The following is a 21,615-nucleotide window of genomic DNA, read 5'->3' as shown; positions in this document are numbered from 1 at the left end:
ACATTTTTTAAATGTATTATAGCACCCTCTTTTGGTATCTAAGAGCATAAGGTGTCTTAAACAATCAGCCAGGGATTAGCACACTTTTTATTATAATTTCCGTTCTAAACTGTCTCTTAGAAAAAAATCGTGTTTAAAACACTGTGGGTTTTGTTTGCTCCTGTTGGTTTATTTTTGCAACAATCCTGAGCAATACAAGTAGCAGAATTGGTAAAACAAAACAAAACAAATTGAAAACCTTAGGAAACCTGATTAAATTTGACTTTTGTTAAATTCATAAGCGATGTGATGCTGGCTCCACCTAGTGTCGATTTTGAGTAATTCCGAAAACCGAAAATTAAAAACGAAAATAATTTCCCTAGAGGCCTACAGTCAATTCAGGTTAAATTTAAGTTAAAATCCTAGAACCAAATCCACATTTCTTGACTGATAGCTCTCTGCTTTTTTTCCTTATTGTTATACACAATATTCAAATATCAAAGAAAGGAAAGATTTAAAAAGCAAATCCCTTCCACTAACAGAAATCCAATTTAGGTGAAAATTTTATTATAAAACAAGAATTTTGAATATCTAATATATCTGAAGCACCACAAGAGCCTTCAAAGAGCTGCTGAAGTCAATTCCATACACTCTAAGTTGGGGCAAAAGTTTTTTCCTAGTTTCTAGCTCTGAGAAGAATGGTTCCCAAGACCTCTGTAGCCATCCCCATCCCCATCTAGCACTTTCGGGGCTTCTCTGCCATGAATACTGCCAAATATTATTCAGCCTCTGAATTGCATCTACATGGAACAAGGGAAGTCATTTCATTCACCTATGTGGCCCTACTTTTAAGATACTTATAGTTAGTTCATGCCAGACTATTTTTGTGTCTCCTACAGAATGTCAGTGTGCCCTTTTCACAATCATGACCAGCCCCAGCACAAACATGAAATGAATCAAGTGTGAGCATGGTGCCTCTCTTATTTTCAGTTCCACTTTATCCCCTTCGCCTCATTTCCGGGTACTTCCTCCCACCCTACAGAGCCATAGGCTCCTCACCAATTTTCCTTTCCTTCAGGGTCTCCCAAGTTAATAGCAAATTAAATGGTAATTGTGCTTGCCCTATAACATCTTTTCTGGAATAAGGTAAAATATGAATTAATGAAGGAGTGACTGAATAAATACATGCCAAACAAATAAATAAAATTGCTCGTGCTAAGATATCAATGTCTTCTGCCTATGTACAACTTTTCAATTTTCTTAGGAATCCTAAGTGGAATTCAGACAAATTTAATAAGAGTTGTGGATGGGACGGTCTGAGGCAAAGGGGCCATTTAGAGCAGTAGAGGCAGTGCATATCCTGGTTCTGAGAGCCCTATCCCAGACCACTGTTGCCATTTTCTTACTTGAGTGAATTCCCAAAGGCACTCCCTGAATCCATTTTCTTCACCTGTAAAATGAGAAACATTAACAACCATTTTGTATGATTATTATTATGAAGCTTCAAAAGGATCTACTAGGGTGCTTAGTAATCACCAGACACTCAAAGTATGGCTATAATAATAATTTTCCCTATTACTGTGTACTCAATGAGCAATCTGTTCTAGGATTTTAACAGGTAGCAACAATACATTCTCTAGCCCTTTGAGCCAATGCTTCCATTTTTAAATAGCTGCAGATTTTCGATGTTCTGAGAGTCATCAAGAGTAACTCTGGGGGCTTCCCTAGTGGCGCAGTGGTTGAGAGTCCGCCTGCTGATGTAGGGGACACGGGTTCGTGCCCCGGTCCGGGAAGATCCCACATGCTGCGGAGCTGCTGGGCCCATGAGCCATGGCCGCTGAGCCTGTGCGTCCGGAGCCTGTGCTCCGCAACGGGAGAGGCCACAACAGTGAGAGGCCCGCATACCGCAAAAAAAAAAAAAAGAAAAAAAAGAATATATGTCATTACTAGCAACGATGAGGAGGGACATGGCTTCATTTCTGGTCTTCTAAATGAGAGATAAATATCTTCCAAGTGAGACATAAATACTATGACTCAAGATCTGTTACTTTTTTTCTCTTCTACATTTTCATGGAACACGTTACTACTCATTTAAATACTGAATCAAAATTCTGTGTCAGTAACTGTCATAAAACACTAGGGAGGTGACTCGTTGTTAAAAGGTAATACTCATCACCTGTCAGTGGCTCATTAGCATGACTGAATAGGCACTAATGTGGTAATTACCATGAATTGTCAATTTCCATCAGAGTGTCTTCTCCCAGCCCTGAGATTGGGGATATTTGTGAAATCACAGAGGAAGGCAGAAGATGGCCAAGTTAACAAATCCAGCTGCCCACCATCTCCACTACCAGAAAATAATGGCAAAAACATCTAGAATAAAAACAATGATGATGATAGCTAATATTTATTGAATAATTATTCTTTGCCAGACATTAGCCAAGTGTCTTACATATTCTATTGCATTTACTACTTCCACTCACCCTATAAAGTATGTACTATTATTAATACTATTCCAAGAGGATAAAACTTAGAGACATGGTATAAATTGCCCAAGATCATACAGCTAATGAGTAGCAGAGCTAGAATTCAAACAGGTCATCTGAATCCAAAATCCACATGCTTGACAGTTTCACTCTGTTCCAGGGTTTTTCAGCCTCAGCACTATTGACACTCGTGGCTAGATAGTTCTTTGCTGTGAGGGTCTGCCCTGCAGGACTGAAGGACGCTTAGCAGCTTAGCAGCATCCCTGGCTCTGCCAACTAGATGCCAGTAGCACCTTCTCTCCCTGGGCCCCTCCCTACTAGTGGCAGCCAGAAATGTCTCCAGATGTTACCAAATGTCCTCCAGAAGGCAAAATTGCTACTCCCCCCAAACTTGAAAACTCTACCCTAACTCCTCTTCATACTGATTATATAATAGCATGTCATTAAATAACTTCCAGGAACCTATTTTAATGGCTATAAGACATTTTATTGAATGTTAAATTAGTACTATACCCAAAATATTACTTTTGATTATTTTTTAAAGAAAAATTTATGTTTAAGAACTTATAACAAGATTTTTTGAAATCTACCCCTTTGGTGTATTCTCAGATTTAAAGATAAACTTTGTCAATGAAATGAGAAGCAGGAGGTGTTTTATATCGCAAAGACTATTAACTTCCCTTGCTAAAATGTGTCACTGTTTTTCACCTGTTATACTACAGGAGAGAAAATGAAGAAGCCTTGTGTCAGTAAGAAGTTTCTTTAATAGTGAAAGAGTTTATTTGATTACTGTATACAGACATGGCCTAAATCAACAATCAAATAAAATATGGCATGCATATATATCTGAAAATAGAAATAAATTCATTAGTCAGATTTTCTTTAAAAATTCAGAATTCTTTGATTTTCCTAAACTGTCTAATAAATCAAAATTTACTAAAGCTTTGGTTTTGGTTTCATTCCTTTTAAAATATATACTTAAATAAATATTAAAAGCAAGTATTTTGCTATTTCTACCTACACCATTCACTAAATACTTAAGTGCTTACCATTATGTTAGCTAGTTTAGGAAAGATATAAAAATTAATGTCTGCATTCCTGAGGAAATTATCTTAGAAACAAGTCACATACACAAAAGCCCTAACAATAAGAAAGGACAGTATAAAGCAACTAGTAAAGTGTTTTGTGTAATTCACATTAAAGAAAAATATATGCACACACACACACACTGAAGTTAAGGAAGATCGCGAGATTCATTTAATAGGCATATTCCATATAAACTACTCATCACAAATTTTCCATTTTAAGAGTCCACATGAAAAATCAGTATGCAGAGACTAGAAGCAAAATACAGCAAACAAAAACTTCCTAGAGATGTCTGAGTTGTCAAATTTTACTACCTTTCCAAATCTTTGTAAGGTTTGAGAAGAAAATGGTGCATTGTTGGATAAAAACAAACATACTTTTACTGATGCATTTTTTACTATTCTATCTCACCAAAACCACAATTTCCTACAAATCCCATGAAGTTTTAAATTAATAGCGCTTGGCTCCTATTTACCAAGAAGTGGTTTACCCATCACCATAAAAATGGAATTAAAAATATGTCTGGCTAAAGAAATCCAAAAGAGAACGTTGGATTTTGTTGGGTTTATTGACAATGATATGTATTTAAGTGACCATGCATTCTTAACCTCTCTCTTGGGTGCAATTCGGAAGTAATCTGCCTTTTAATAACCTACACTGGACATTACGGTTGCAATCCAAGTGAGCAGTGTCACAACAAAATTATCTAGTACACACACGTTGCTTAGGGCAGCAATGTTACCATAGTTACTACCAGATCAAACATCTCAGGAAAGCAGAGCCACTAAGTCTTTCAATGTGCAGAAATTCAGCACTTTTGATACGTAATGAGCCTTCATTTTCCTTCATCTTTGGGCTTTTCCAATTGGTCTTGTGCTGTTTCTTTATCTTTCTTTTTCACATCTAAAAAAACAAATAATTTTCCATCATATAGAGAATATACTGAAATCTACTTTGTGTTATATTGGAATAAAACAGCTGGTTTTTCCTTTATGCATCCTAGTCATTTTCTACTTGATTAGGACATACTTTGCCGTCAGTGCAGATGTAGAAACTACACAAAGGAAAGAGATATGGGTCTGTCTCTTAGTTACCTTTCTCTCCCATTCTCCAGACTTATGTGCCAGGCGGTCTTCAAAGGTATTATTACAATCTCCATTTATAGATTAGTTTACTGAAGCATAAACAGGTTAAGTGACTTGCCCAAAGTCACCGAGCTAGTAAGTGACAGAGCCACAGTTTGGATGCAGACTGACTGGCCCTGCCCTTCCCCATCTCTCGATGTTGGATCACACTCTCTAGCTTCCTTACACTTTTTATCTCCTTTGCTCTTAGGACTTAATCGCACTTTCTACTTCCAGGAAAAAAAAGTCAAACAATCAGATCACACAAGCTCGACTTTCTGCCACCAAACCTCTAAAATCCCCTGCCGTCTCGACTTTTTCCTTCTGCCCATGTTACAATGGAAGATGTGCTCCTCAGGACTGACTACATGAGTTGTTGGAACCCAGTGCAAAGTGAAAACACAGCACCCCTTATTCAAAAAATATGGAAAATTTCAAGGCAGCAACAGTAGAACAAAACCAAGGGCGAGCCTGTTATGAGCCCGAGGACCTGCGCAGCTGCCCACCCAGCGTGCCCTTGTAGCTGGCCTTGGTGCTGCTCCTACTGTCCAGGTCTAATTTCTTCACAAGCCAGGATCTTATCCATTTCTGCCTCAACAGCACTCTCAAGATCATCTCTAATCCCTGCATTTCACCTGACTTTTGCTCTTTCTCCTGGCGCCGTCATTTCCTCAAGTCACTAACCATCTTCAAACTAACGAAGGCCTTCTTTCCACTGCAATTCCTCCACTTACTGGCTTTTCTTTTATCCTTTAAAATATATCTTTTGCTGTCAGCATTTTAAAACAAAACTATTGTTTCTACTACTTCTGCAAAATGGGTCCTGCCAAAATCATCAATGGCATCTTTGAAAAGAAATCTGATAGACCATTCAGTTCTCCAACTTTCAAGCACTATGTACCAAGCAGTGAAAAAAAAAAAAAAAAACCAAACAAACATACATTCCAGCTCTCAGGGAACTTCTTGTGAGGAATATGCACAAGAACTAAAATAAGTAAAATGAGTGGCATGTGGGAAGTGAGAAGTGCTACAGAGGACATTAAAGATCAGGAATTGTCAAGAAGTCTTGGGGCCTGGAGGTTGCAATTTTAGATAGGGTTGGCTGGGAATGCCTCACTGAGAAGGGGGTCATGTGAGTAAAGACCTGAGGGGGTGAGAGAGTTCGCTAGCTGGGTAGCAGGGAGAAGAGCATTCCAAGAGGAGAACACGTCAAGGTCAGAGGCAGCAACGTGCAGGAAGAACTGCAACTGGGACCGTGCAGAGAAAGAAAGGATGGAAAATAGGGTTGGAGAGGAACCAAGAGACTAGATCTTTGAAGGAGAAAATGGCAGATTTCTGAACCAATTTTGAAAGTAGGGCTGACAGCATTTGGATGTCTCACAGGCCTCTTAGACGGAATATGCAGGAAGCAGATATCACTCCTCTAACCCTCAAAATTGCTTTTCTTCCATGCTGGCCCTTCTCAGTATATGGCATCACCATCTACCCTGCTGCTCCAGGAATTATCCTCCATTTCTCTTCTTTATTACTTGTAGTCACCTCCACCGCCTCCAATTCACCAGCAAGTCCTATGAATTCTGCCTATAAAATATACCCCAAATCCACCCACCTTCCTCCATCTTCACTGCCTCCTTTATCCTTCTCTAAGGACAAATCTGACTTGGGGTTAATTTTCTAGCTCTGTTACCCTGGGAACCGGATTCAGGTGGAATGTCAGCCTGGTTACTAAGCGTATGGTAAAAATGACCCAAATGGTAAAGTACAACTGTCCTGAGAGAAACTATATGATAACTGTAAATACCTGGTAGGAAACCATAGCACTGGGATTCTGTAAATGCCATGACACTTATAACTGAGCATGTCCCTTGCAGAGAAGTTAGGAAGCAGTGTCCAAGGACTTGTTACAAAGTATTAGCCCCCATGGGACATGGGGCTTCTAACCCGTTGCCCCCATTGGTGCAGATCTTGTCCCCTTGCACCTGAGTTCTCAGTGAGTGGTGGGGTGAAGGTGCATAGAGACTGGCCCCCAGGAATGCTTATGTGGATCGCTGCAAGGACTTCCACAGAAGGAGATGGTGTAATGCAGCCCTTCTGACCTGCTGTGTTTCTAAACCTGTATACTTCTGAGCAGACTGGCACCAGATGTGGTCTTATGAGTCTGTGGTCTTATGAGTCTGAATATTTAATTTGGCCCCAAAACATTTCCTAATGGGGCTTGTACCTCCTAACTCAACTATATCCATTATTTCTCTTCTACAATCCATTCTCCACATAACAAAGTGGATATTCAAACAGGAACATCACTCCCCTGCTGAAAACCCTCATATTTAGAATAATATCCTCTTTATTCATCCAGGTTTCTGAAGCCCTAAGAGATCTAGTCCTTGCCTCCTCTGCAGTGTCACCTCTACCACTCTCCCTCTTACCCACTGCCTCCGAGCCGTGGTGGCCAGATTTTATGCTTCTTGACACGTCCACCTTGTTCCACTCTAAGAGCTTTTTACAAGCTGCTCCTTCTGCAAAGAATGCTCTTCCCTCTGATTCTCCTGTGCCTGGACCATTCAGCTGTTATTCAAAACCTACTGCTGCCATTCAGATTTCAGTTAGGACATCTGGAATTTCTCAGTCTAAAGTAGCCACCCAGTAACTCTCTAACGCAGCATCCTATTTTAATTCTCTGATAGAATGTATCACTGTTGACTTACATATTTATTTGTTTACACTCTAACTCTCCCATTGGAATATAAGATGCATAACAGTAAGAGTTTATGTCTGTCTTATTCACTACTATATGGCCGGTTTTTAGAATGGTGCCTAGCACTTGGCACTAAGTTGAATGGTGGAGCAAATGAATAGTTAGTGATGGTGGGAGGTAAGAAAGGCCCTTTGTGACATTTACAGTCTCCTACGCTGCCACCCTCTGTCACCTCTTGCTGATGTGTTACAGGGCAGCATCGTCCTCCCTACCATGGTTATCAACTTGTAAGGGATAGATTAAGATGGATTATAAACTAGGAAGATTTCAGGCAGGTTAATTTCACACAGGATGCAGGATGTCTGAGATCCTAGATTTATTCCCACTTAAGAATATCAAAAAACAAAAACAAAAGAGGATTGATCTGAGAGAAACTTGCAGATCTGTCCCAGAATGTCTATTTTTAAATGACTAAAGCATTGAAATCATAATGTCTGAGACAGGCCCTAGATTTTTGCTATTAGCAATTGAAAACTATTCATTTTAAATCCTTAATGTCTGTACTTAGCTAATTAAAAAAAGAAGATAGACCTTAAAGCTATTTATGTATGGCTTTGTTAATGACACATTGTTTATGCCATCTACCTACATAAACTTACTTCCTTTTTGTGTATTCTTTAACATCCGGTGTTACTATGTTGATTCACTTTTTAACATTTTGAGTTTCTTAGTTAATACCTTCAACTTTATTTCCAAATGATTTAAAATATAAAAATAGAAACAATATTCTTTCAGATAATGGTCTCTTCAGTGAACAAAATAAAATGAAGACACTACTAACTTTCTTACAGTGTATTTGTTCTCTTTTGCTTAACTAAATAATGTCAATAAGCATTAAGGTTTTGTGTGTGTGTGTAGGGACTATCAACTTTAGACCTGTTACATGAACAAGTAACTTATCTTCTCGACCTCGCTAGTTGAGGAGGCTCTTCAACAGCAATATCATGCCCTGATAATCAGATTACATTTTTTAACTTAAAAGGCCAAAAACATTACACATATTTTTATTCCTCTTCTTTCATTTCCTCCATCTTTTCTTTTATCTTATGATAGTTTACATGTATGTGAATACTTTTTTACTATTACCTTAGTACCCTTTATGATACATACAATGATTTTTAGAAAAAGGTGAGGTAACCGTGGGACTCCAAGGTCTGGCCACAGTCCCTGGCCTAACAAGGATATTAAGTATTTCATAAAGATTATACCAGGAACCTTTGTAATTTTACCAGGTAGAAAGTCACCTCCTGAGGCAAAGAACTAAGAGCCCTCTTCTAGGGTTCACATGAATAGGGTAGAGGTGCAGAAGCTTCCAGCTCTCTCTTGCCTCATTGCCACCAGTAATAAATTTCTACACACACACTGGAGTCCACTTTGAAGTCTAAAATGGGGTACAAAGCACAGGTATGTTGGTAATGACTTGGTACTAAAACTCTCTTTAAGCTATTTGAATGTTTTTAAGTGAAGGGACTCTTAACACTTTACTGTAAGTGTTATTATATTTATTTTCACAAGACTAAACGCTGGAAGCTTTATGAACTGTATGTAAGCAACAGGGTGAAAGACCCAAGATTTTCCTTCATTGGTTTGATAGCTCTCGTTTTTTCTGAATTCAACTTTTTCTACTGATTAGAGAATGATTAACTTTTAAAGTTCCTGTCTCTAGTTGATAATAAACCTATTCTTAGCTATGAGAAATAGAAGAGCTTGTAGAATACTACAATGAAGCAGGAGCTTCCAAAATGATTTGCCAATGGATGGCAGAAGAAAAATTACTTTATTTCTGAGAACTTCTCAAGAAATTTTGTAAGCTGTTTGAAGGAATGGATTATATTTGTTCACCTTTGTATTCCCAATCATTAGCACTGTGCATAACTATACACATCCAACAAATAAATGTTCAGTTTCCACATTTAATCTAGGAGATAATAAGAGGAAAAGTGCACTTTTAGAAAGGCTGAAAAAAAATTTACTTAGCTTTAAACAAAAGCTGAGAAGCTTTAGTAAACAAGCTTAACTAGTTAAAGGGGAGACTGTTCCAGAGGGAAGGATGAAGAAGAGAGAATAAGAGGATCTTGAGTGTTACCTTCCTTCACGGAGAGGACCTCCGGTTTGAGGGGCAACTCCGAGGTTCCACTCGTGGCAGCTGAACCCTGGATGTCTGGTAGAGCATTCCGGCGGCCTGCCCTTGCTGATGACGCAAAATTGTTGACCATTGGCTCCACATCCGTCATTTCTGATGAATCTGTCCTCATAGCAACATCTACAAATAGAATGTGCACGTGAAGAAGAGGATGAGCCTAGTCCAAGGTCCACGTTCACACTGGTGGGGGTTAAAAGGCATGGCTACATCAACAACATGGAAACTTTGAATATCTAATCATTGATCGTACCCTGCATCTATGTCTATGCTAAGGTCCTGGAGCTTCTATTTGCACTTTTGTACACTCGCTGAATAAAGCAGGAAGGCCTCAGTGTGAGCCAGATTGCTATAAATAACCTCATAGCCAAAGGAGCCATTTGGATGCTTTAGGGTGCAGTAATCTCTTGCCTTTGATTCTGCTTTTCTATGGATGCATCAGCCAAATGAGGGCTTGGAAGGAAATGCAGACTGACTTGCTTGGCCACTCGCGTGGAGACTCTGCCTGCCAGTATTTGCTTGTAGTGCTTGCTTAGGCTGAAACCAAATCACTATAATTTGTAAGGACCAAACAAAACACACTTTTTTCTCTTTAGAAATAAGAAATTCAACTTTATCTCAAAGGCTTTTTACCTCAGCGGCAGCTGTGTATTTCTATCTGCTCGAGTCTCAGACCTAATTTTCAATAGACTCATGTCCGTGTTTGGGAGAGTAGAACCTGTGTTACCTTTTCTTGCCTTCAAGTGGACATGGTAATAACTAGTGCTTTTCTAAGCATCCTTTATGTTCCTAGCAATTGTCTCTCTCTATGAAAGAATTCTCAAGAGACCATTCACTATACAGCGAGGGAGGTAGCAGACATTGCTTATTCTAAAACTAGCCCTCTCTTTTGTTTATTTATTTTTTTTGCGGTACGCGGGCCTCTCACTGTTGTGGCCTCTCCCGTTGAGGAGCACAGGCTCCGGACGTGCAGGCTCAGCGGCCATGGCTCACGGGCCCAGCCCCTCCGCGGCATGTGGGATCTTCCCGGACCCGGGCACGAACCCATGTCCCCTGCATCAGCAGGTGGACTCCCAACCGCTGCGCCACCAGGGAAGCCCTAGCCCTCTCTTTTATATGATGTTTTCTAATGAATCTTTCCTACGAAGTCAACACTGAAGAGTATCTCAAAAGCAGCAGCAAACTTTTTTTTTTTTGAGAGCCCATTAAATGCTAGGCTCTCAGCTGGGCCTTGAGAGTACAGAGGAATGAGTTATTCTCCTCTTTTAGGGGACTTGTACTCTCCAAGGAGAGAAAAAAGGTTTACATACAAGGATAGATAACATCATAACACAGAATGTGCTGAGTATCAACCAAGAGATGGAGATACTCAAGGGCTGAAATATATGAACCTTGGCCTACACGAAGCAAACCAAACTTTTCACCTCAGTTAGAAGGGAGCCCTTTCCAATCAGTTAACTACAATTCAGCAAATGCTAAAAATGAAGTGAAACAGTCACAAAGTATGGTGCATTTGATATTAGAAACACAATTTCTTTGGTCCATAGCAACCAAGAGATGACCATCAAGCTTAGTGTGGGCCTCAGGAGTAGAGTCTAGGCTACTTCCCCAGATGGTCTCATCTTTCCAGGAATCATGGACAATTTGAGAACAATGCTAGATTTTCAGACATAATTTTGGACTTCTAACTGTTGAGTATTTGCCAATTGTCTGGTATTGACAACATAAAGTAAAGAGCACTGGACTATTAGTCAAAAAGAACACTCCATGACAGGCTTGCAAGGTGATATTGGTTAATTTCTCCGAGTCACAGTTCCTCCCGTATATAATGGATATAAACATTAGCCTGACTGATTCACAGAATTCTAGTGAAGAACAAATGAGACAAAGAACATGGAAACTCTTTGCAACTATAAAACCATATGTTTGATTACCAGCATCACTGTTCATTTCTCACTAAGTTTTATTTACGCCACCACCTTCTATGTATCCCCCTTAGTCCTAACAAGAAACATCTTCCTATTGAAAGACCTCTTGAGTTTTTTAAAAGGGAAACCAGAATTTATTCAATGCTACATGAACACTTTCACATCTATTATCTCAGATAAACCTCCCAATAATCCTTGTGAGGTAGTGAGAAATAACCCCCACTATATGGATGTGGTAACTGGGGCTCAGAAAGGTTAAGTGACTTATTTTAAGTTGAACAACTGCTAACCTAGTACACAAGGATGCAAATCCAGTTTCAGTTCACTCTGAAAGCAAGATGACATGGATTACCACAAAACTATCTTTCTAAATTCCGGTGATATACATAGACAGCCAAACAACAGCTACTTCAGATTCTGCCCTTCATTACTTTTTAAATAGAAAAAAATATATACAGTTAACCCTTGAATGACACCAGTTTAAACTGCACAAGCCCACTTATATGTGGATTTTTTTCAATTAACATGTACTACAGTGCTACACAATCCACAGTTGGTTGAATCCAGAGATGGGGAACTGCAGATATGGAGGTTGGATTGTAAAGTTATACACAGGTTTTTGGCTGTATGGAAGTCGGTGCCCCAACCTCCATGTTGTTTAAGGGTCAACTGTATATATATGTGTGTGTGAAAAAGAAAGAGATTCCCTGTCTTTTCATAGGTATTCCTCTCTGGCTTGAATGTTTGGTTATCTGTGAGTCCCTCGCACTACTCCCCATGACACACAAATTTCAATTAGAAATTGCTTCTCTATAGGTCGTGAGGAGTACTTGACACCAGTTTGGAAACAGACCCCATTTGCAGGCCCCCATTCTGTCCCCAGCCAATTAACATCACATCAAAAGCCATGGCCATGATGAAGTGTTTATTTCTGTGAAGGATCTTCCTGTGTAATCGCAAAGAAGGTAACCATGCTAAGCTTGGAGGAGAAGCTCCACGAATACCTTGATTATTACTGTCCTGACAGTCCAAAATCGTAAAACTGAAGATAACAATAGATATAAGAATATTAAGATACACTCTTTAAAATACTTGAATGCTATATATTTTATGTTTAGCAAAATGGGATTTGTCAAAGGAGTACTGAGTTAGAATTTGCATACTGACAGAAAACTTCCAAAAGGTGGCCTGTAGAGTGGGCCATCAACATGGAAGAAGACATTCTGGGCTCCAAGTTTCTTCTTTGCTATTGGCTCCTATCTTGAAAGTTTTTGCTTTTGCCTTTATACTATTATTTCTGGCACAGGCTTTCTAAATGAGTCCTTTTTTGTCGATTGGTGTTAGAAAACAAGACCATCACAAGCCAAAAAGTTTGTCAACATTATACTCATTAATTACCATTTTAAAATCAAAACAAAACTGGATATGCAGGGAGGTCAAGCAACAGGTTACTTTACTCCAGAGCTTTCCTTGGTCCTTTTCCAAACTCTTATTAGGCACCATCTTCCTTTCAGAGCCTGTCACTGATGCTGAGTGACCAGGATGTCAGGCTCCACCACAAGATAGATAGTTTGCCCAGCCCAGACCCACAGGGCTGTTGGGACAGGGAGCTTTCTGATCTTCCCGACAGAATGTGCCGGTGACTTAGAGACACTGGGAAGAGAGTCTGAATGCATAGGGTGATTCTTAACTGGGCTCTTTTAATCCCCTGGTAAGAAAGTTTATTGCAGCACTAGAAATAATCTGGAAGTCCATCAGGAAAGGAATGATTGAATAAACCATATATATTATATTATGGAATTTTATATGGCTCTTAAAAAGAATGTGTTAGATCCAGTCAGATCTACTTACTGAGATATGTTCTTGACACACTGTGAAATAAAGCAAGTTTAAAAAGAAATATTTACAGCATGAGGGGCAAGGAGAAAAAGTAATGAATGTAATGTAATCTCAACTTTGCAAAAAGAATAAAAATTCTAGTTTGGAATTTAAGAGAGAACAAGGAGAATACTAACCACTGTTGGTATATCCTTACATATTTTAACTTGTAATAATGTGTTAAAATAATATATAAAGGACTTGAAACACATTCACCTGGCAAAATTATGAAAAACACCGAATGTCTCTAAAGTAACATTTTGATAATTTTACCCAAAATAGTATATCTTCAAGTGAAAGTCTCTCACTACCCCAACTAGCCATCCTACTTGTCTATTGTTATTATCCTATGCAACACTGATTGCGTATGCAGTAAATATATATACACACATATTTTATATATATATATATATACATATACATAAATACATATAAAGTAGAGAGAACTGCTCTCTTCAATGCTTTGTGACATTTAAAAATATATATAACCCATAGAAAGATGAGGAAACACTACGAAGAGAAACAAAAGAGAGATTAACTTCCATGTTCTTTCAATTTTCTGGGCTTAAAGCTAATTGTGTCTGTGTTTGCTAACCAAGGCAGCTGACTCACTGGCAACTCTTCCTCTTTTTCGTCTACAGAATTAGCAGTGGAATTTGTATAAGTTCTGCTTTGTCAACTGTGGCTGCTTACAGGAGCTGAAACCATTTGGACATTGGGAGATTTCAAAGAAGTCCTTGCATGGCCCATGGCAAGGTAATGTGATTTACAAATGCCTGGGACACACTTTCTTCTCTACCGAAAATACACAGTTTTCAGGATGCCTTAACAAAATACCATTACACAGCCACATATACACACATGCCAGGATCTTTGCAGTCTCCAAAATATGAAAATGCAACACCAGCATAGCTGAAGAAGACAAAGACATTCAAGCTAAATGGAGCACTGCAGGAATATATATATTTATATATAAAGAAAGCACTAGTCAGCTTCCAGTGGGCTAAACATTTCCTGCTAGGAGTATGTTATAGTATGTTATAAGCATAATTATAAACAAATAGAAATTTTTGCAACCTCTTTCCCTTTCAACTGACACAGTCCATCTTCTTAGCTCACACTCATTCTTTTCTCCAAGTTCATTACTGAAGCCCAGCCCACAAAGAGGCGGATACCTTTTTTTCTAATCTCTGCATCCACGTCAGTCACGTCATCCACCTCAGTGAAACCACTACTCATTCTGCATGTAGGACTTGGAATAAACTCTTTACCCTCTAAATCAGTTCTCTGAAGTATGAGTCAGGCTATCTCAGAAAACACTTAAAGTAAACAAACAAAAGAAGAACATGTATTTTGGAAAGTCAGTGCTTTTCTGGTCCAAAGACAGAAAGAGAGGGAGGGAGACACACACCGGTCTCAGCTGATAACCAAATATATCATCTGTCTCTCCCCAGCTTTCAAAATCTTAATACCTTATGCTAGATTTCTCTGGTTTGATTTTCTGTTTCGGAATATGCAAACCTCTTCCAAACAAGGCAAAAGAACTATAACAGTTGCTTTTTAATGTGGACCAATGAACACAGATAATTATTTATTCATCCAGTCAACATTTATCAAGCTCCTGCTAAATTATTACGTGCCAGGCCCTGTGCTAGGCTCACAAGCTACAGAAAGGAACCCATAGTCTGGTGAAATCAAACACATTCTGGTCTTTTCAGTTACCTTTCTTGATCTTAAATCTTATTCTTTGGAAATAAAGTAAAAGTATCCACCTCTACGGGCTTCCCTGGCGGCGCAGTGGTTGAGAGCCCGCCTACCGATGCAGGGGACACGGGTTCGTGCCCCGGTCCGGGAAGATCCCATATGCCGCGGAGCGGCTGGGCCCGTGAACCATGGCCGCTGAGTCTGCGCGTCCAGAGCCTGTGCTCTGCAACGGGAGAGGCCGCAGCAGTGAGAGGCCCGTGTACCGCAAAAAAAAAAACCAGTATCCACCTCTAAAATGTGAATCCTTTAATGTAGCTCCTATTCAACTCAGTATCAAGACAATTTTAGGCTAAACAGAGTTTACATGGAATGTATACATGTATAAAAATTGTTTTTTTTAACTTAGAGACCTTTCTCTTTTTAAAAATTCCTCCAAATTTCTGTGCCTCAAGTACAAGCCAAAGGGAATCCTAACTTTTGCCTGTTGACACACGTTTTTTTTCCCGTGCTTAGTTAGGTTCTTGCTTGCTAATATTACAGATTCTTCCAACACATATTGATATGTACATGTAAGCTATTTTTTTAAATTAATTAATTATTTATGGCTGTGTTGGGTCTTTGTTTCTGTGCGAGGGCTTTCTCTAGTTGTGGCAAGCGGGGGCCACTCTTCATCGCGGTGCGCGGGCCTCTAACTATCGCGGCCTCTCTTGTTGCGGAGCACAGACTCCAGACGCGCAGGCTCAGTAATTGTGGCTCACGGGCCCAGTTGCTCCGCGGCATGTGGGATCTTCCCAGACCAGGGCTCGAACCCGCATCCCCTGCATTGGCAGGCAGATTCCCAACCACTGCGCCACCAGGGAAGCCCCATGAAAGCTATTTTTATCACAGAGAATTTTTGACAGCTTAAACCTATAAAATTCAAAATGGAAAGTCAAACTCGTTTTCCCATAATCTTCCAAGTAAAGCAGTAAACAAATCTGAGTACCATTCCCGCACAATGACACTTGCTATACTAAGACAGGGCCACTTAGAATAATAATATATGCTGATGTGGCTATAGATGAAAAAGATTAACTGCAGCAAACCATGCAACCCCCTTGAGCGTGGGAGTCACTGTCACTATGAGATTTGCCACAATCAGTAAGGACTCCCCCGCCCCACCTGAAGACCTGGGACGGTGGCATGGCAGGCAGCTCCTCCACACGCACAGAGGAGGAGTGGTTAACTCCACAAGAGAGAAGGGGGCCTCTGAGTAGGGTCCCAGAGAATGAGTAAGCAAGTGCCAGTGAGAGGCTGCTCTCAGGCCATCCACTTCTTATCTTGGCCCTTTCCAACCACTCTTGGGACACAAAGTGTTCCTATATTTCGAAAGGGGCAGAAAGACTCTCCAAGCTCACAGAAGCCCAAGTTTTGCACTGGTGAGAAAATCATACAATTTTGAAGTTCATGTGATCTGTTTGCACCCTTCCTGTCTCACCATGAACACAGGACCCTGAGAAGTTGGCTCCCCTTTTAATGAGACAGTGGTTTTTAAATGTCAAGTGACTTTTGATGACATCAGTAGGAAGGGGAGAAGGGGAAGTTAACTCTGACCAATGTGGTCACAGTAGAGATGGCTTTGTATCCCTCTGCCTGGTACATGGACTGGGACATAGTTGTCTAATAAATTCAATAAAAGTTTAATTAATAGCTGATACCTATAAATTATGAGCAGGCAAACATAGCCTGTGAAGGTGCTTTTAATTATTAATATTCTTAATAAAAGCTGAAAGTTCAATTATTAAATATTAAAATGAAATTTGTTACATTAACATTAAAATAGCTTTGGAGGCAGGCTGTGGACTTTGGCAAATACAATGCCTTGCAGGTGTAAGTAACACTGACAGTCATATGCAGAACAGTAGTTAAAGCACAAACTCTTATAGAACCACCCTCATCCAGAGCATCTGGATAGTTATACTCTCCAGACACCAGTCCTCTCTGGAAAAGATCCATATATGTTAAACTGTCAACAGCCTTGCATGCAGGACCACTCAATCCTGTCTGAAACATCTGCAAGACATTTGTTCTACACCAAAAGGTCCTTGATATTTGTTCATATTTGGTCCTTTCCAAATGGAGACACTTATTTGGTCTTGATATTTGGTCATGTCCAAAACCATTTGGCATGGACCAAATGTCTCATGGAGCTTTGGACAGGACCAAATGTCTGCTGTGAATAGACTTGCCAACTTGAAGTCAGCTACATATAATTCATCAGGCTTCCCTTGTACAAATATGCAATCCTCTAATACTTTAAAAGACCAGATCCTATCGTCTTAATTCTCCTTTACCATTTTCATGCTCAACAAGCGGAAAAATAAAGCCCTTTTATCCTCTGGGCTTATTTTCTTTGCCTACGATTACTATCGAGAGTGACCCACTGATGACAAAAAATAGTCCCATAATTACTCTTCCAATTTAAAGGTAATTTAAAGCAATATCTTAAGCATGGACACTTTCAGTTACATGCTTTTATTTCAGAAAACTTCATAGCATATATGCTTATCTGTCTTCAAAAGGAAAAATGCAGTGTGAACAAAACAACAGAACTCTTTTTATTAACATACAAAAATGTATACATGTAAATGTGTACCACATCCTTCAAAGGAACTTTAGGAAGCTACGTATTTATTCCACCTCTCAAAATATTTTTGTGACTTCATAAGTGCAGCTCATTTTATATTCATATATATATTATTTTTAAAATGCAACATTATATTTTACAGTTTTTTAATTATAGTTCTTAATTACCAACTGTGTGTCCCGTTTGTTCGCCCATCTCTTTCATTGCACTTCAGTTTCTTTTCAAAGCCTCCTTAAGCAATTTAGATTTGCATATATTCAGAAGAAAACTGAATTTTCAGTTTTCTGAAGATTTCAAAGCAGTTTTGAGCAGTGACAGCATTGCTGAACTACATTAGTACACCCTTGGGATGAGTGTCTTTAAATTAGTCCTTATGTTTGTTAAGCAGTCCATATGGAGCAATGAAAAGTTTGTCCACCTAAAAGTGTACATCCCTGATGTTGAATCCTGCATTGCCTTCTAATAGACTTTCGACTTCCAGAAAGGCTTCTCAGTTAGTTGTTTCCACATTTATCAGAAGTAGGATTAATATTACCTATTCTACTACCTTAGAACCGAACTAATGAATATAAATGTGCTTGGTTAACAACTACACAAATGAAATTTGTTTAGAAATCAGTCATATTAATTTATAGGAACTATAATAGATTATCATTATGAACATCAATTACCCTGTTAAACTATGGTGTTGATGTGGCTCTGGAGACAGCCTCTGATGATGTGAGTTACAAAGACAAAAAAAGATTAGCACTGAGACCTTGCCAGAAACTTGGTGTTTAAAAACAGAAAGAACATTTAAAAAAAAATTATTTACAACCTCCCTTCCACCTCCCCATTGACCAACCCAGCCCCACAGACACATACACACCCCTCAGAGTTGGCTACTTTTCTGCAACAGCTGTACCAGATAAGCCACCTGTCACGGAAAGCCACATCTCCCTTACACTGTTCATTAGAGAGTTTCTCCCAGAAGGTGAACTCCCCATATACTTTCAGCACAAACCCTGTTTAAGTGTTTCCTTTACAGGTAATATGGGATTGAAATTCTCAATTTCTTCGTGATGCCTGAAAAAGAATTCTTCATCTGAGTAACAACATAAAGACATAACATGGTGAGGAAAGAAGAATCGCAAAAGATCATGTGAGGGAGCTCTGCTTTCTCAGTGAGGCTTGTCCTGACCACCCCATTAAATGGTGTTCCTACCCATAGCTCCTAAGAGTCCTTGCCTCTCTCTCCTTTCCCTGAGCTCTTAGTAGCTTCCAACACATATTATAATGATAACTTACTAGGATTGTACTTGTTGCTTACTGTCTCCCTCTACTGGGATGTAAGCTCTACAAAGGCTTTCTGTAGATTTTTCACTGATCTATGCACTAAAGCTATGCCTGGCACTTAGTAGGTACTCTGTAAAGTTTGTTTATTGAATGGAACAATTATCTTTTCATTTTTCTTTTTCAAAATGAATTCTTTTCTTTTTGCATATGAAAATAATACATGTTCATTATTGGGGTAAAATGACGATTCTGAAAAGAGAGAAAACAAATTGCCTTATATCCCATTATCCAGTGACAGCGCTGTTATAATTTTGGTGCATATCCTTCCAGAAGGTTTTCAGTGTTCACATACACAAGCATATCACATACATATAAGTATGTATTTTGAAGTTAGATGATATTTATTTTATATCATGTTGCTATTATATCTTAAAACTACAATCTTTTCCAGGCCAAGATAATTCTAAATTTTTAGTAAAAGTTTTGAAAAAAGAAAAATTTCTAGAAAGCTAAAATTTCAGGATGTATACCGACTATAAAATATGCAGAGCCAAAAGCCAAATGCAACAGCAAAAGTAAGGGACATGGCTAAGGACAAATCATTCACAAACCTTTCCTTAATTAAACTGAATAAAGTTAATATATAGGTAAGAGGCTTTTGTAAGGGTACACAACTTTAAAAGTTCCAGTAGTGTCTTTTTCTTCTATTTCCTCAATTTAAAGAAAAATTCTTTGGGATGTCTCTTAGTGTCTTTTTGAACGAATTTAATTTTCATCTTTTTTTTTCTTCCAACTGAGAAAAGGGGGAAAATAATTGAGCCTTTTCAAGCTCTGATTTGTTCTCTAAGTTCTCTTCAGTATTTTATTTTTCTTCGCAGAAGAAGAAATCACTGTAGAGTTTTATCAAGCCCAATATTCAATCAAAATCACAGTGGCAAAAATTTTAAAGTTGTTTTGAGGATTTTCTGGGTCATATGGGCAAAACAAATTCCCAAATAGCAAATACTTCAGAAAGAAAAATCATACCACTGAAATATTTTTGTTCATCAAATTATGTATATTGGTATTAACCTAAAATTAAGTTAATAGAAGTAAAATTATTTATATGGATGCATTTAACTTTTAAAGAAAACTTTTGAAAAATAAAAAGATTGTTATTATATTTATTATATAAGCTCAAAAGAAAAAAGTCCTCATGAAAAATTGTGTCTAAAATACATTCAACTGACATAACAAATAAAAAAGTTCAAAAACCTATACATAAATGTATATATATACACATAATATTAATTTAAAAAATATATGCACAGAAAAACATGGCAAGGGAAATACACCAAAATTTTAGCAGTAGTCCTTTCTTGGTAGTATTACTATAAGTGTTTTCTATCTTTTTCTTTGAACTTGATTGTGTTTTCCAAATTTTCTATAATGAAGATTTTTATAATATTAAAAATGGCACAAACATGTGTTGAGTACTGTTTTAAAGCCTTTTAATGAGAATAAGCTTATGAGATTCTGTGCTGTAGGGAAGTCATTGTCTTTATTTTAAAGGTGAGGAAATTGAGGACCATAGAAGTAAAATGATTTGGCTACAAGCAACCCAGCTAGCAAGTGACAGAGCACAACCAGAACCCATTTTATTGGGTTAGCCAAAAAGTTCATTTGGGTTTTTCCGTAACAGAACTTACAGTCAATCCAATATCTGACGCCTCATTCCTTGCTCCTTCTATTACACCTCACCAAATATTTGTTGAAGAAAGACTCAGTCTTCGTTCAACCAATTGTTACTAAGCATCTAATATATCCTTAACTCGGTGCAGAATTCTGGGTAAGTAGTGCCAAATAAGACTAAAGACCGTGATAGACACAGTGGGGATACACAAAAGAAGTGTAATACAAGGTCCTCACTCTGGAAAAGTCTGTGACCTAATATACAAATAAAATACACACCATTAAAAGAAATGTAAAAATAGAAGTCAATATATGATATATTTAAATAAGTGGTATAAATGAAAATACTATAAAATGTAGAAATGTTACTGAATTTGGGGGCTATTAAGAGAGACCTCACATATTGGGCCTTAATATTTGAGAAGGTAGAAAGAAAATAAAAAGGCTCTACCAAGCCAAAGAAATCTTTAGCTAAATCATGAAGATGGGAGTGTAGAAGGCAAATTACAAATAAAGGAAAAGGAAACATGGGGCTATAATAGAGTATTATGCCATATAGAGCTGGAAAAATAAGTTGGACCATGGTCATAACTAGAACCCAAGTTGCAATGAAATGAATTCTATTATAAAGGATACTGTATTTATTCCTGTGAGCCCTGGGGAACCATGAAACTTTCTAAGTCACATAATAAGGATGTGTACTAGATGCATTGTTTGAAAACTGAAACTGAAGTGAAGGAGATTAGAAGGCTATTAAAAAGGGACATTTGTAAGCAAACCCACCATAATAGGAGGGATAAGCGCTTTACAAAAAGTATCTGTAAATGCACAGACCAAGAATAGCTTCTTTTTTAAAAAAGAAGAGAAAAGATAGGGCACCATCAGTTCTGAAGATTCATTACAAAGTTTCAGAATTTATACTTTCAGACATGAAAATTCATTACAGTATATGAGTTACTAAGA

The 21,615-nt window shown here is 38.3% G+C and overlaps 1 protein-coding gene across 2 annotated transcripts in view; it reads right to left on the bottom strand.

The window, feature by feature from the left end:
* Positions 1–3,306: 3,306 nt before the first annotated feature.
* The window catches only part of PKIB (cAMP-dependent protein kinase inhibitor beta), a 104,650-nt gene continuing 86,341 nt past the window's right edge, over positions 3,307–21,615 (bottom strand). For both annotated transcript variants that reach the window (XM_029223292.1, XM_029223293.1), the window contains 2 exons: positions 9,517–9,693; positions 3,307–4,454 (listed from right to left, as the gene is read on the bottom strand). In XM_029223292.1, the coding sequence (XP_029079125.1) occupies positions 4,387–4,454; positions 9,517–9,693 (245 nt within the window). In that variant the 3' untranslated portion in view covers positions 3,307–4,386. The remainder of the gene's footprint in view (positions 4,455–9,516; positions 9,694–21,615) is intronic.

The sequence above is a fragment of the Monodon monoceros genome, unplaced genomic scaffold (assembly GCF_005190385.1).
Source record: "Monodon monoceros isolate NGI ecotype Baffin Bay Population unplaced genomic scaffold, NGI_Narwhal_1 Super_Scaffold_15, whole genome shotgun sequence".
NCBI classification, from domain to species: domain Eukaryota; kingdom Metazoa; phylum Chordata; class Mammalia; order Artiodactyla; family Monodontidae; genus Monodon; species Monodon monoceros.
Note: the sequence above shows the minus strand (reverse complement) of the source record. Positions and strands in the feature narration are given on the sequence as shown.